Source organism: Equus asinus, chromosome 12 (genome assembly GCF_041296235.1).
Source record: "Equus asinus isolate D_3611 breed Donkey chromosome 12, EquAss-T2T_v2, whole genome shotgun sequence".
NCBI classification, from domain to species: domain Eukaryota; kingdom Metazoa; phylum Chordata; class Mammalia; order Perissodactyla; family Equidae; genus Equus; species Equus asinus.
The window spans coordinates 31,604,026-31,617,797 of NC_091801.1; the positions used below are offsets into that span (position 1 = coordinate 31,604,026).

Sequence of the window (13,772 nt, forward strand, 5' to 3'; positions counted from 1 at the left end):
TAGAGCATTAAAGCCTGTAACATGGACCTTTGTCCTTGAGTACACAGACTGATGGGGGTGGAGAGACGTAGAAAATGAACAGTTCTCCTCCATGTGAAGTATGCTGTACTTGAGGTATGTGCCCAAGTTCTAGGGATGAGACTGTGGTTTAAAATTCACTCTAAGGTGATGGAGAATCATTGAAGGATTTTAAATAGAGAAATGACTGCACTCTAGTAGGCGACCCTATGTCCTAGTGTGCTGGGGTAGTCCTAGTTTATCCCTGTTCTCACTTCAGTATTAATAATGTCCTTTTCATTCCCAAAGTGTCCCAGTTTGGACAATAAATAATGTGGTCATATTGTATGACTTTTAAGGCATTTTTAGACCTGAAACTCTTCTTTCCTACATACTGGCTATCCGTACTTTTTTAATCTCACAACTGAGTGAGTTCCTGATACATGATAACTGCTCAAAAATGGTAATAAATTATTACTTTTTACCAAGAAAGAAATTTAGCAGCTTAGGTTTCACTTGGTCCTCCCACCTGTCCTGAGATAGGAATTTCTTAGCAGGTCGGGAACTCCAGACATCTGTCACTTCTATCACTAAAGCCTTCTTGAAAAAGGAACCTCTGGGTTTTGAGAGAGTCTCGAAATCAAAGGAACTTGGTAGGGGGAGTAGACAGAGTTTCTTTTCAAAAATTGGAGTCGCCTTCCTTGAACCACTACGTTCCTTTCTTTCTTTTTTCTTTTTGGTGAGGAAGACTTGCCTTGAGCTAACATCTGCTGCCAATCTTCCTCTTTTTGCCTGAGGAAGACTGTGCCTGAGCTAACATCTTTGCCAGTCTTCCTCTGTTCTTTATGTGGGATGCTGCCACAGCATGGCTTGATGAGCCATATGTAGGTCTGTGCCCAGGATCTGAACTGACAAACCCCAGGCTGCCAAAGTGGAGTGCACGAACTTAACCACTATGCCTCTGGACCGGCCCCAAACTAGTGCATTTCTTGATCAGCTCTGGCAACTTTAGTCTGGAGTCCAGCCTTCATACCTTGTCTGGCCAGCCTTAGAGCTTCTGTTATCCTTTCTTCTACTTCTCCAGCCCTATCAGCTGGCTCTTGCTGAGGGAGGTCAGTCTAGCCAAAGGACTGGCAGCAGGGAGAGGGGTTCATAATTAGCAACTTTGCTAGCAATGAGATCACCCTCTTAAACTCCATTCCTTAGTCCCAGTCTCTGAAAGATTAGATTCCTGTGGCCAGATGCATTTGTAGGCCAACCTCAAACTTTATTGTATCTTGATTGTCTTTTAATCCATACCAGAGGACAGTGTGGGGAAATAGACCCTTGTGTAAATGATCCACAGTGCACTAAATATTTGCTCCTGTTACAAGGCTCCAGGGAATCATGGATCTTTAGTTATGTCTATGACTGTGGTTACTGGACACTATTCCAGGATTTATCTATGTGTGATTCTGCACAGTCAAATCAAGATAGAGTTCCTCTCCTGTTAATGGGAAATATTCATTTGGTGAGAAAGATAAAATTAAAAAATTTTAAAGAAGGAAAGGCAGAAAAAGTCTGTAAAATATGATTAGAGCTAATAAATCTTGGATCTAACTAGCTTTTGAGAAAACTTAATCTTTTTTTCCCTCTGCCCCCTTTTTTTAGTTTGTATTTCCTGAGTGTTTAAGTCAAGGAGGGGAGAAAACATCCATAAAAATCACTTAGAACAAGATCCAAAGAAAGATGCTTACGTGCTCCCTATAATTATCTGAGATGGTGAATCAGATTTGGCTCCATTGCTTCACAGTGACCTTATTAACAGAACTTCTCTCCGTGTTAAGTAACTGTAACACCGTGGCTCACAGCCATGTTTCTCTCCTGGTCACAAGATGGAGATGACAGGTGCTCACCATAGGTGGTGGATCTCATTTCATCTGAGGACATGCTCAGTATAATCTGGAGGAATCTGGGCTGAGGCAGGGAGATCCAGGGGATCTGTGGTTTGGTAATACAGATAAGGAAGGTGCCCTTTGAGGAATTTCTACCGCCACTCCAGAAACACCTGTAGAGGATGGGCTACAACCTTGAGAGAGCTTTTGTTGTTCAGTCAGAGGAAGTTAGGTTTATCTTAACTTCAGGAATTCCTTGAAGCAGTTACTCATAAATTTTTTGCCTTCTGCCTGGAGAAATGGATCACTCTAACTCGTAACTTGTCATTTAGACAACTTGTTTAGTTTCAAATAAAGATAAATCCTTGTTCCACTCGCTTAAGAGTCTTCCTAGAACTAAGGATTTTTACAAAGAATCTAGTACTTAATTGATGCTCCTCTCAGTGCTGTATTCTCACACCTAGGGAATCCCATTGAAAAACAGGGTACAAGAAAAGAGGCCTCCCAAGTCCTCTGCTTCCCAGAGTTGAGTTAAATATCAGAACCATGAAGGCTAGTTATTCTGATAATCTTTCTGGTTCGGCTAGGGATGGTTCTTCTCCATTCTGATCCTTTTTGCTTAGAGATTCACTCCTATTTTGTTATAACACATAATATAAAAATTATTGGTTTCTTACAAAACCTATAATATCAGAGTTCATCCAACTTAATGACTTTCTTAGTCTCTTGCTTAGTTACTGAGTTAATAGGAGTGACTCTGGAGGGTCTGCCAGAATCATTCCAACACTATGTATGTCAGTACCTCAGCACTACATTAGTTCCTAAAGGTGAAATAATTGGCAAGCTTGCATGCTTAACAAGAAACTTACTGCCAAGATATATAAATACCTACAATTGCTGTATTGTCCAAAGAAGTTGATTAGTCATGTTTGGTCTCTATACTCTTTCTTTCTCTTTTTACCACAGGACATTAAATGGCACTTATTCAGCTACCCTTATGTTGCCTTTGACCTCAGATAGTCATGTTTTATCTCTCATTTTAACCCCCCTCCCTTTAATGAAGTATAATTTGCATACTGTAAAATTCACCCATTTTAAGTGTACAATTCAGGGAATTTTAGTAAATTTTCAGTTTTGCGAACATTGCCATAATCCAATTTGAGAACACTTCCACCTCAAAAGACATCCTTCATGCCCAGTTGTGTGCACTCTCTGTCCCCACCCTAGCCCCTGGCAACCACTTTCCTATTTTCTGTCTCTATAGACTGGTCTTTTCTGTACATTGCATATAAATGGAATCATACAATATACGGTCTTTTGGATATTTTTTTTTCACTTAGCATTATATTTTCAAAGTTCATCCTCTCTGTAGCATGTATTAGTACTTCATTTCTTTTTATGGTTGAATAATATTCCATTATATGGGCATAGCACATTTTGTTTGTCCATTCACAACTTGTTTTTTAAAGGTATGCTTTTTGGTGAGGAAGATTGGCCCTGAGCTAACCATCTGTCGCCAATCTTCCTCTTTTTTTTTTTCTCCCCAAAGCCCCTGTACATAGTTGTATATCCTAGTTGTAGGTCATTCTGGTTCTTCTCTGTGGGATGCCGCCACAGCATGGCCTGATGAGTGGTGTGTAAGTCCATACCCAGGATCTGAACCGGCAAACCCCAGGCTGCCAAAGCAGAGCATTTGAACTCAACCACTTGGGCAGGAGGCTGGCCCCTGTCCATTCACAACTTAATGGACATTTGGGTTATCACTTTTTGGCTATTATGGATGATGCTGCTGTGAACATTTCATGTAAAAATCTTTGTGTAGACATCTATTTTCATTTCACTTGAGTGGACTCCCAGGAGTGGAATTGTTGGGCTGTATGGTAAGTTTACGTTTAACTTTTTAAGAAATTGCCAAGCTCTTTTCTAAAGTGGCTGTACCATTTTATATTCCCACCGACAATATATGGGTTTCTAGTTTCTCCACCCTCCCTGATAACTTATTTTTTTTTAATAGCCATCTTAATGGGTATAAAGTGGTATCTTGTGGTTTTAACTTGCACATCCTTAATGGTTTATGATGTGGCATCTATTCCTGTGCTTTTTTGGTCATTCCTATATCTTTGATGAAATATCTATTTAAAACTTTTCCCTATTTTTAAATTAAGTTGTTGGTGCTCTTTATTGAGTTGTAAGTTTTTTTCGTATTTTTTGAATAAGCCCTTTATTGGAAATATGATTCTCAAATATTTTTTCATGCTCTCTTAAGCACCTCTTTTAACTCTCTTGGCTCACTTCAGGCCAGAGACTCAGGGAGATCCCGAGTGATCTTCTGCGTTCCCCCCACCCCCATTCTTTTTGGTAAGAGGAAACACATTCTTTAGGTTTCTAGGGTTCTAGTCTAAGGTAGATTGTATTTTCAGTGTTAAACCAAACCTCAGTTTTCTCTTTATCCTCTATCTTATCTTTTTTTTGCGGGGGAGGAGATTTGTTTTTTCTTTTTAGTAATTACAGAGGCTTTTTGGCAAGTCTGTTTTGAAAGGAACGCTTTATTTAGGCTACTCACATTTTCTGAAATCAGTAAAGCTCCTCACTGTTTAGATTGTTACTTCTTAGTCCTAGTTAGGCTTCTGTGTGTCTTTTTTTCTGCCCATGTACCCTGTATTTAGTTACCACCACTATTCTGTATCTTAAGGATTTTTCCTCTCTCACTTCTGGTATGGAGTGGAAATCTGGAAATTGTTACTCTCAACCATCTCTTTTATTGCTGCTACCTCTGAAAATCAATACCCTGATGATTTTGTGTTTATGGATATTACTGCTAATTATTACGGGCAACAAATAGTAATAAAAATATCAAATATTAAGAAACAGTACAGGTTTTAGACATTTTACAAAGTTTTCATAGCAATTTCTCCTGGTTATATTTCCTCATACTATTCTTAGAAGTATAAGGCAATTCCCTCAGTGATGTGAAAAGTCTTAAGTGGTTCTCTGCGCATCTTGAGTTTTTACTTTTGAGATTATCTCTGCCCAACCTGGATCATCCATGTACCAAGTACAATCAATCTGTATTATTTGTGAATTCACCTACTTGCTAAAATTTATTTGTAACCCTCAGGTCAATACTTGTGGGACTCTCTAGGTTATTCATGCATATGTGCAGAGAGTGAACAATTCGAGTCGCTGTATGAGCGTGTTCCCAGCTGGGGTGGAACAAGGGAAAGCTCTGCCTTGTTTCAACTGTCTTACAGAGCTGGTCACAGGATGGAGATAGAAGGGGGCAGTGCAGTGCGAGCAGCTCTGGCTCTGTGGCCCGTTTCAGCCCTGTTAGTGAGGTAGCCTCAGGCAAATCACGTAACACTTCTGAAGCTCATTTTCTCTTTTCTAAAAGAAAATAAACTATCAGGATAAGTTTTTAGGATTTAAGATTATAATTTATTTGAGAGAGAGAGATATATATGTTTGCAGATTTCCTCTACTGGCAGTTGTTCAGCATTTGCTATTTAAGTGTTTGCTGGACTTTGTAGACCATAAACTACCACAGATAATGAATATTGACTGTCTATTTCAGAAAATTGCTAAAGCTTTCTGAATTTGTCTTCTTATGTGTAAAATAATTTGTGAATCTCTACCTTGCAATGTAGGAGCTAGCGCTTATGGAATGTGTTTTTCTCCTCATACAGTTGACAGGGCTGTTTGGCCTGCTGGAGTTCTTAGTCCCTTCTAGAACCTGCCTTCACATTCTCTCTGGATGTGACTCCTGCAGGGTCAGCCCATTTACCCTCCCACACCTTTGGCCTTTGAAGATTCTTTCCTGGGATTTCACATATCTTTGCATTGCCTTTATAAACACTTTCTCTGTACTTTTATGGAAGCTTCTTTGGTGTTAGCCTATAGTGTAGGTGGATCTTTCTTCTATCTTCAGGTAACATCTACTTGTAGAAGATTCCCAGGTTTCTAGCACCAGGGTCTGTCTGCTGAGCTCTCTTTTTTTTTTTTTTTTTTTTTGAGGAAGATTAGCCCTGAGCTAACTACTGCCAGTCCTCCTCTTTTAGCTGAGGAAACCTGGCCCTGAGCCAACATCGGTGCCCATCTTCCTCCACTTTATATGTGGGACGCCTACCACAGCATGGCGTGCCACGCGGTGCCATGTCTGCACCTGAGATCCGAACCTGCGAACCCCGGGCCGCCGAGAAGCGGAACGTGCGAACTTAACCACTGTACCACCGGGCCAGCCCCAGTGGACACACTTGATCTTCCAAGCTATGCTAATAAACCGGATATTTAAACTTGCAGTGCTTGACTGCATATTTCTTTAGTGCACAAGATTCTAAACGTTCACCTTGTCTCCAACTCAGGTTACTCTTTCTTACCCTATCCCACATAAGACAAGCATTTCACATTTTCTTCTTCTTCCTGTGTTTTCCATTTTGATAAAAGTTACTGTTTTCTACCAAACATTACTCAAAGCAGAAACCTGAACATCAGTCTCTCTTCTCTTTCTTAAATTATATTTTGTGAAATAGGTGATATATTCATAGGGTTTAAAAATCCAAAAGAATCAGAAGGCATACTTTGAATGATTTTCCTTCTCAGCCTTGTCTTCATTTTTATCTAATTGTCTCCCCACTTCAAGAATAACTTTATAGAGCCCTGAGGACACCTGCATTTTTGCATGATACTCACATGATTTTTATAGGGATGATAGTTGACTTGAAGTCAGAAGAATTTTCTTAGATACTTAAAGGAAACTATGTGTTGCATTTTAGATTTCTATCAAACAGCTCAAATTAGTAAGAAATTTGAATGGAATCTACTTATCTGTAAGATTTACTTCTGTGGAATGCTTCATACCATGATAATATCAGGTAAAATAGATTTGACATATGCTTAAGATTTTTTGCCAGTATACTTTATTTTAAATCAAGACATGAAAATATACATTTTTATGCTTTGCGTATATACCATTTGCTTCGGCCTTAGTTGTGAATCTTTTAAATTTGGGACCATAGCTACATTTATATACTTGCTCATTCTTTCAAAAAGTATTATGTTTGACAGCGTGCCAATGCTGAGGATACGGCAGTGCACAAGACACATCCCATACCCCTGAAATTGTGTGTGCCATTTCTGAACTGGCAGTAGAAGCGTTGTGCAGATTTATTGGCTGTTCTTCATTTAGTTTAGGGTATATATTGAATATTTATGTGAATTGATCACCACACTGGCCCCAAAGTATCTTCAAGTACTTCACAAATAAATATGCAGTGGAATGAAAGAGCTGATGAAAATGGCTTCCAGGGGAAATAATTGCATTAAAAAGAATTTGGTCAAGATCTAAAGCTGTTTAAATTAGCATTTAAAACTATTCTCTATTAACAGTTGAGCACTTTTTTTCTCAGTTTGTTGAATTTGCTTTGATAGAAACTTAACCTCTGTTTTAGTGTTCCAATGTAGTTGTGGAACTGTAGAACTGATAGTCATCAGTTGCTCTGGACATATTAGACTTGAATATTATCAGCCCGTTGGATGGAAATATGTAAATAAACTGATTGTGACTTCTGTTCTTGATATTTTGACATTTTAGACATGTAGTTTACCTATGGACTTGGGTCCGTTCTCTGTAACTGTTTAAACCAACACTTTCAGATTTCGTGTAAACATATTTCTAAGATGCAAGTGTAATAAAAGAAAACAGCACTTACATAGCCATAAGCTGAGAGGAGCCCAAGGGATTGGAACTGGAACTTTCTGGTAAATTCCAAGACTTGCTTCATGAGGCTTTTCGAGCAGAGAACAAATCTCTAGTTTTAGATATATCCAGCTAGCTTCAGAATGGTTAAGCTAACATGGCAAGATTCAGTAAACATTTGACAGTATTCGTCTTCAATATGCTTTTTAAAGGTAATATAGTAGGATGGAGAAACCATAAGAAAGTAGTTGTATCTTAATAAGTGGCAATACATTAGATCAGTTTCTCTTTATCTAGTTGACGATTACTTAATCTTTTGCTGATTCCTTTTTCTCCCCTGTATCTACCTTTGCACTCCTTTATGCCTCTACATTATACCCCAGGGTGTTCACAGAAAGAAAGGATGAAACCTGTTGTCTGCTTTTCACCTGTTACTGTCTCTGAATACTTATAAAGTTACTTATAAATCTTCCCGAAGATGCCTTATTTTTTTCCGCTTAAGTTAGTAATAAAATGTCAGTGTTAACTTATTGAAAGATATTTTTACATATGTGTATTTTAGTTCTCACTGAGAAGCTTTATACTAGTTTCATAGAAACTGACTCACCTACTCCCTCTTGTGGTAAATATTTAGTTTTATCCAAAATGCTTTTATTTGTAATTATTAACTCTTGATATCACTTTGCCAATGAGGACAGAGATTTAGATAGTCCAAAGAGATTTTAAAAATCATTTAGACTGGGCTTTGTAATAATCAGGAGAGTGTGGCTGTTGTGCTCAACCCAAGCTGCATTTTAGGGTTATCTACAGAGCCTGGGCCACACTGAGGGAGTCCTTCTACCTGTTTGGGGTGGGACCCAAGCATTTACAGTTTAAATCAAATTAAATTATGTTTACTTTTAAATTTAATTTAAAACCCCCCAGCTTATTCTAATATGCAGTCAGGGTTCTGAACCACTTATATAGGTTATGGTTTTGGTTCTACGACTCACCACTTCTGTATACAAGGAGAGGGCACATTATAATTTCAAATGATTTGTACCTATCTTGTACTTCATAGTGTGTGAAGTACTTTTACATAACTTATGTGAATTTTCCCAGGGACCCATTTTATACGATAGGGAAGACTTCAAACAGTGACTGGTCTCACATTATGTCGCTGTTAAGAGGAGGAACCAAAATTGGAAAGTAAGACATCTGCCCTGATGTCCACTATCTTTGTTACCAACCCAGTGGTTAAATCTCAGACTCCACAGTTGAAATGATGGATATTGAATTAGTTCATCCTTAGAGCTCTTCTAGATATGTATTATGAAGTATTTTTTTCTTCTGAATGCGTTCTATAAATTAGCTTTACCCAAAATACTGCAGGCACTGAGAATTTCATTCACATGCTGTGTGAAGCTCTCAGATTTCCCTGGTCTGCCTCAGGCAGGCTTCTGCCTTGCACGCTACACTCAAACAGCTTTCAGAGTGCTTCAGAGTAGGGGGAAGCGGGAGTGTTGGGTGTCACATTGGGTCAATGTAGATGTAAATAAGAAATGTAAATATTGCATAGACACTTGATACCTAAATCTAGTAATTATTGACCTTTATGTGTAAACTGTGATTATTGACTAACTGGTAAATATTAAATGAGCCAGCTTATATCCAACTACTATGAAAGTAAAGCAGTCTCTAGATTTTATTATATTGGAATTTCATTATATTTGTTATTGCTCTTAATAAATGGCCTTTTGCCAGCCTTAAAAATCATTTCTAATATTATATGGAATACCTAGCTCTTTCTAATAACCGTATTTGTCCTAATAAACTTTGACTTTTGTGTGTGTCTCTTTTCTTTTCAATATTTAGGTATTAAAGATACTGGTCAACTGTTAGTACTTTCATTTTTTAATACATCTTATAGAAATTAAGCCTTTATTGTTTCACAGAAAAATCTCTTCACATTGGTGAATAACAAATAACACTGGAATCTACTGAATACAAAGACAAATTTATACTTCACCTTTAAAATGGTGTTAGAAAGTGTTAACACTTTCTTTTGCATACCATTTCATTTTTTTCCACTGACAGCTTGTACCTTTCTATTAGAATTATTTTTTTCTTTCTGCTTTTTTCTCCCCACATCCCCCCAGTACACAGTTGTATATTTTAGTTGTGGGTCCTTCTGTTTGTGGCACGTGGGACACTGCCTCAGCATGGTCTGATGAGAGGTGCCCTGTCCGCATCCAGGATTCGAACCAGCAAAACCCTGGGCAGTTGCAGCAGAATGCGTGAATTTGACCACTCGGCCACGGGGCCAACCCCTAGAATTATTTTATATTTATTTTATTTATTTGAAAATCTTATACTCATTGTTATTTTTGTCTCTTTGACTAGCCCATTATTTTTTTATTAAAAAAGTTATGCATACATACAGTTAAGACACACTTTAGACAAAAGGTGTAATGCTGAAAATGTCTCCTTCGCCTCAGACCTCTTAATCTCCTTCGGAAGCAGCACTGTGTATGCTTTTTTAGTTTTCTGTGGTGTTTTTTTATGTTGTATTTAATACAGATGTCAAATATGAGTTGTAATAAACAGCATCATTACATTTTTATCATACACTTTGTGTTCTAGTTGTATATCACATTCTAAATAGATGAGATATTGGTGACATTGCTATTTAAGTTCCACCTTTTATTAATGCATTATTTTTAATTTATTGTTTTTAGTATGTTAATTACTATTCAGTTTATTAGTGATAGTTAAAGATATATGTCCATGTTATTTTAAAATTGAACAGTTCCATCCATTAAAAAGTCACAAATGGTGTTTACACTACAAATTAATGTATAGTATATTCTACTTGTGTGTTTATGATATTGTCAAGCAAATCCTTTCAGAAATTGTATCTTGTGTTAAAGTGATGTGAAAATCAAGTTATGGGCAAAACATTCTTAAGAAATATTCTTAACAAACTTTAAACCTTATTTCCAAAAGTTGCCAATTTGCTTTTAGGCAATAAACAGAAAGCAAGAAAAGGGAAAAAAACGCTGGTGTCAAGTGACCAACATCCTATATATAGTCCCTTTTGACCCAGAAGTCGGAAGTTCCAACTCTCTCTGTTAAATAAGACAGTTTGAAATATTGAATAGATACCTTGATTTCCAGATTCTTTACTTGACACCTTTATATAGTGCTTATACATTCAGTCTTACATATAGGAAACTTCAAATTCCAGCAATATTGACCTTTGTTATTGGTCTCTTATCTCTGTAGCCCTAGTTTTATTTTTTCATTAAAATGGTTAATTAGTATAACTAGATTCTTAAGGGTTAATGAAAATATAAAAGTTTCTGTTGTGTTTTACGTTCAGTGGGTCACCTTAAAAGGGTAAAAAGAAAATTAGATTCACTTCATAGAACAATATTTTCCATACTGTGTACTTAATGTTAAGTAATTGTAGTTTAATTTGAGTTTTTTAAATAATGAAAAATTTATTCTGCATTTCCTAACATTCTTTCTTTCCTTATGGAAATTCAAGTTTTCAAAATAATCAGATTCAATATTAAATTAAAAAGTGATGTCACGCTGTGCTTCTCTAAATTTTCTTTTGTCACTTTCATTTATTTCTTGAAAAAAGGAAATTTTAAGGCCAAGCCTTGTGTCCGAATGGTTAAAGTTCCATAGACTCTGCTTTGGTGGCCCAGGGTTCGTGGGTTCGGATCCTGGGTGCAGACCTACTCCACTCACCAGCTACACTGTGGAGGTGTCCCACATACAATAAAATAGAGGAAGATTGGCACAGATGTTAGCTCAGGGTGAATCTTCAGCGAAACAAAAGCAAATTTTAGTTTTAGTCAATTTATCTATGGTAATCATGAGTTACATATATATGTATATAGTGTTTTTACTGATAATTCAGTAGGGGCCACATACAGTTAAATAGTTTCTAAGATACAGAAAATAAGTACTATTATATAAGGTGCAGAAAATAAATAACACACACACATACATACACTCTCCTAGGAGACCAGTCTCAAAGTAAAACAAAAATATAACCGAAATGTTGAGTGGAAAACCTAGTTGACTCGGCTTGAGAAGTTTGAAAGGAACTTGCATGACGTTATGCACAGTAGCCTTAAGAAACCTGAATCTCCTTGGCCATATTCTCAGTGAGCCTGTACCAGGGTGGAGAAAGAGCTGTCCCAAGATCAGATCATCAGGGGCTGAGAAAGCTCTCGCCTATTTCTCATTTCTGGAATGTCACTCCTCCGTGGCTATGTGTGAAAAATACTGAGTGAGAAGTGTGACGTATGCTGGAACAGAAGAGTAAAATCAGCACTACAGTGAGCGCCACGTTCTGCTCCAGAATGGGAGCTCCAAAAAGCATAGACTGTCGTCTTGGCCCTTGAGGAATTGAGCATTTACTGGGTAGTGGTGGGGTGCTGTGAGATATTTCTATAATATCCATGTTAGCCCATGGTTTCAGGCATTTTAGAATTACCAAATTTTTAACAAATGATAAATGAAAATGTAATGGTAAAGAATTTAAACTTCGTATAGAAGTACAATTATTTCTTTGACAATATTATCGACAGATAAGCCGCTCCCTTGAGAGAAGTCTGTATGACTTATTTTTCTGTTTTTTTGTTGTTGTTAAAGCAACGTAAATAGATTCCATTCAGCTTTTGAAATCTGTGGCTAGCAGAGATACTTGCATATTTGAAGTTCTCTAAATGCTCCTGTGATACATAAATGAGCAGAAATTGAGAGTCTGTAAAGACATACTAATAGTTTTTATAAAAATGCTGCTGCTACGATTGCAGGTCCTTTTGGAATAAATCATGGGATTGAGCTTCATTCAGACGTGGTGGAATATGCCAAGGAAAAACTGGAGAGCTTCATCAAAAATAGTGATAGCTTTGATAAGTAAGTATTCATATCTATAGTTTTGATTTGAAAGCACTTGATAAATAGATATGTGTGACGTGTATTGATCCTGAATTGCTCAATTGAATGCAGAAAAATTGAATGTGGTATAAAATGAGAAGGAAAAAGTTAGAAAAATTCTTTGCAAGTCTATACTAAATTATAAATCACTATCTTTTACTTTTTAATTTTATATTGCTATCACTTTATTAGTGGGATAATGTTCCATTCGTTAAACATCATACACGTATCTTTTCTGAAGATGTAATGTAAAGATGCTTGGCTTAGAATGCTTTTCTGGAACTGGTTTTGTATCTTTGGGATAGTAACTTAATAGTTATGTCCTCTTTATTTGTAATGTAAGGGTGATACCTGTTAGCATACAAAAGATTTTCTTAAAAACATTCAGTTACTTTGAAATATATCTAGAGGAAGTTATCATAGAACTATATTGATGTATCTTGTGTGATAGTGTTGTGTTTGAGAAATTTGTTTATAAAACCATTGTTTTGAACTCATACTTTCTCTTAGAAGAAATAGTGCACAGGCTTTGGTTCTTGAGCTGGCAGGGAAGTCTTTTTGGTGCATAATGTTCCTAAAATCAAGCCTTGATAAATCCATGGAGCATGAGCTTTTTATGCTAAAGTCCATTAACTCTGTGAAGTTATGTAAAATTTGGAGGGCATTTATCTCTCTCAACTAGTCATATTTTCAAAGAGAGAAAGCCTTAAGAAGGACAAGAATTATAAGCTTAGAACTTAGTCATTTTATATAACAAAGTTTTAGTGCAAAATCATTCAGCATTCCAACTCGGCTTCTTTGGAGTGGGCCTTCCTCACTCATCTCTAGGCCCTGGCTGTGACCTTGGAGGTGAGAAACTTGGGGGAGCCTGGATAAGAACTGAGATGTTTTTCTCCAGAGTTTAGGCTTGGGGGTTAGTGCCAAGAGGAAAGCCAAGAAGGCCATGTGAATGTCTGCTGGTGTGTGTTTCTGTTCTCCTCCTTTCCTCTGCCCCTCCTCCTCCTTCCCTGTGCCTTTTTCTTTCATTCCCCTTTGCCCTTGCCAGTTCGTGTCTACCTCTGGCAAGTGCCACTTGATTGGTTGAAGAACAGAAAATTGGTATGCTGTAGCAAAATCCTCAGTCACTCCCAGAGGGAGTGGGAGGTCTTTGTGTCTACCTAGGAGTGATTCTAACTGGGTTATTGAAGACTTCAGTAGGCAAGCTTGGGAGAGTTGGGAAATGCTCAGGATTTATTTTGTTCTCTGATTAATTCAATGGATTTGAGCAAGCC

General features: G+C 37.3%; 1 protein-coding gene across 5 annotated transcripts in view; it reads left to right on the top strand.

Annotated features, from left to right (window-relative positions):
- PCMTD1 (protein-L-isoaspartate (D-aspartate) O-methyltransferase domain containing 1) overlaps nt 1-13,772 on the top strand; it is a 70,142-nt gene that overhangs the window by 31,778 nt on the left and 24,592 nt on the right. For 4 of the 5 annotated variants that reach the window (XM_014843756.3, XM_014843768.3, XM_014843775.3 and 1 more), the window contains one exon: nt 12,378-12,480. The exons of the other annotated variant lie outside the window; for it this stretch is intronic. In XM_014843756.3, the coding sequence (XP_014699242.1) occupies nt 12,378-12,480 (103 nt within the window). The remainder of the gene's footprint in view (nt 1-12,377; nt 12,481-13,772) is intronic. 5 annotated transcript variants of the gene reach the window in all.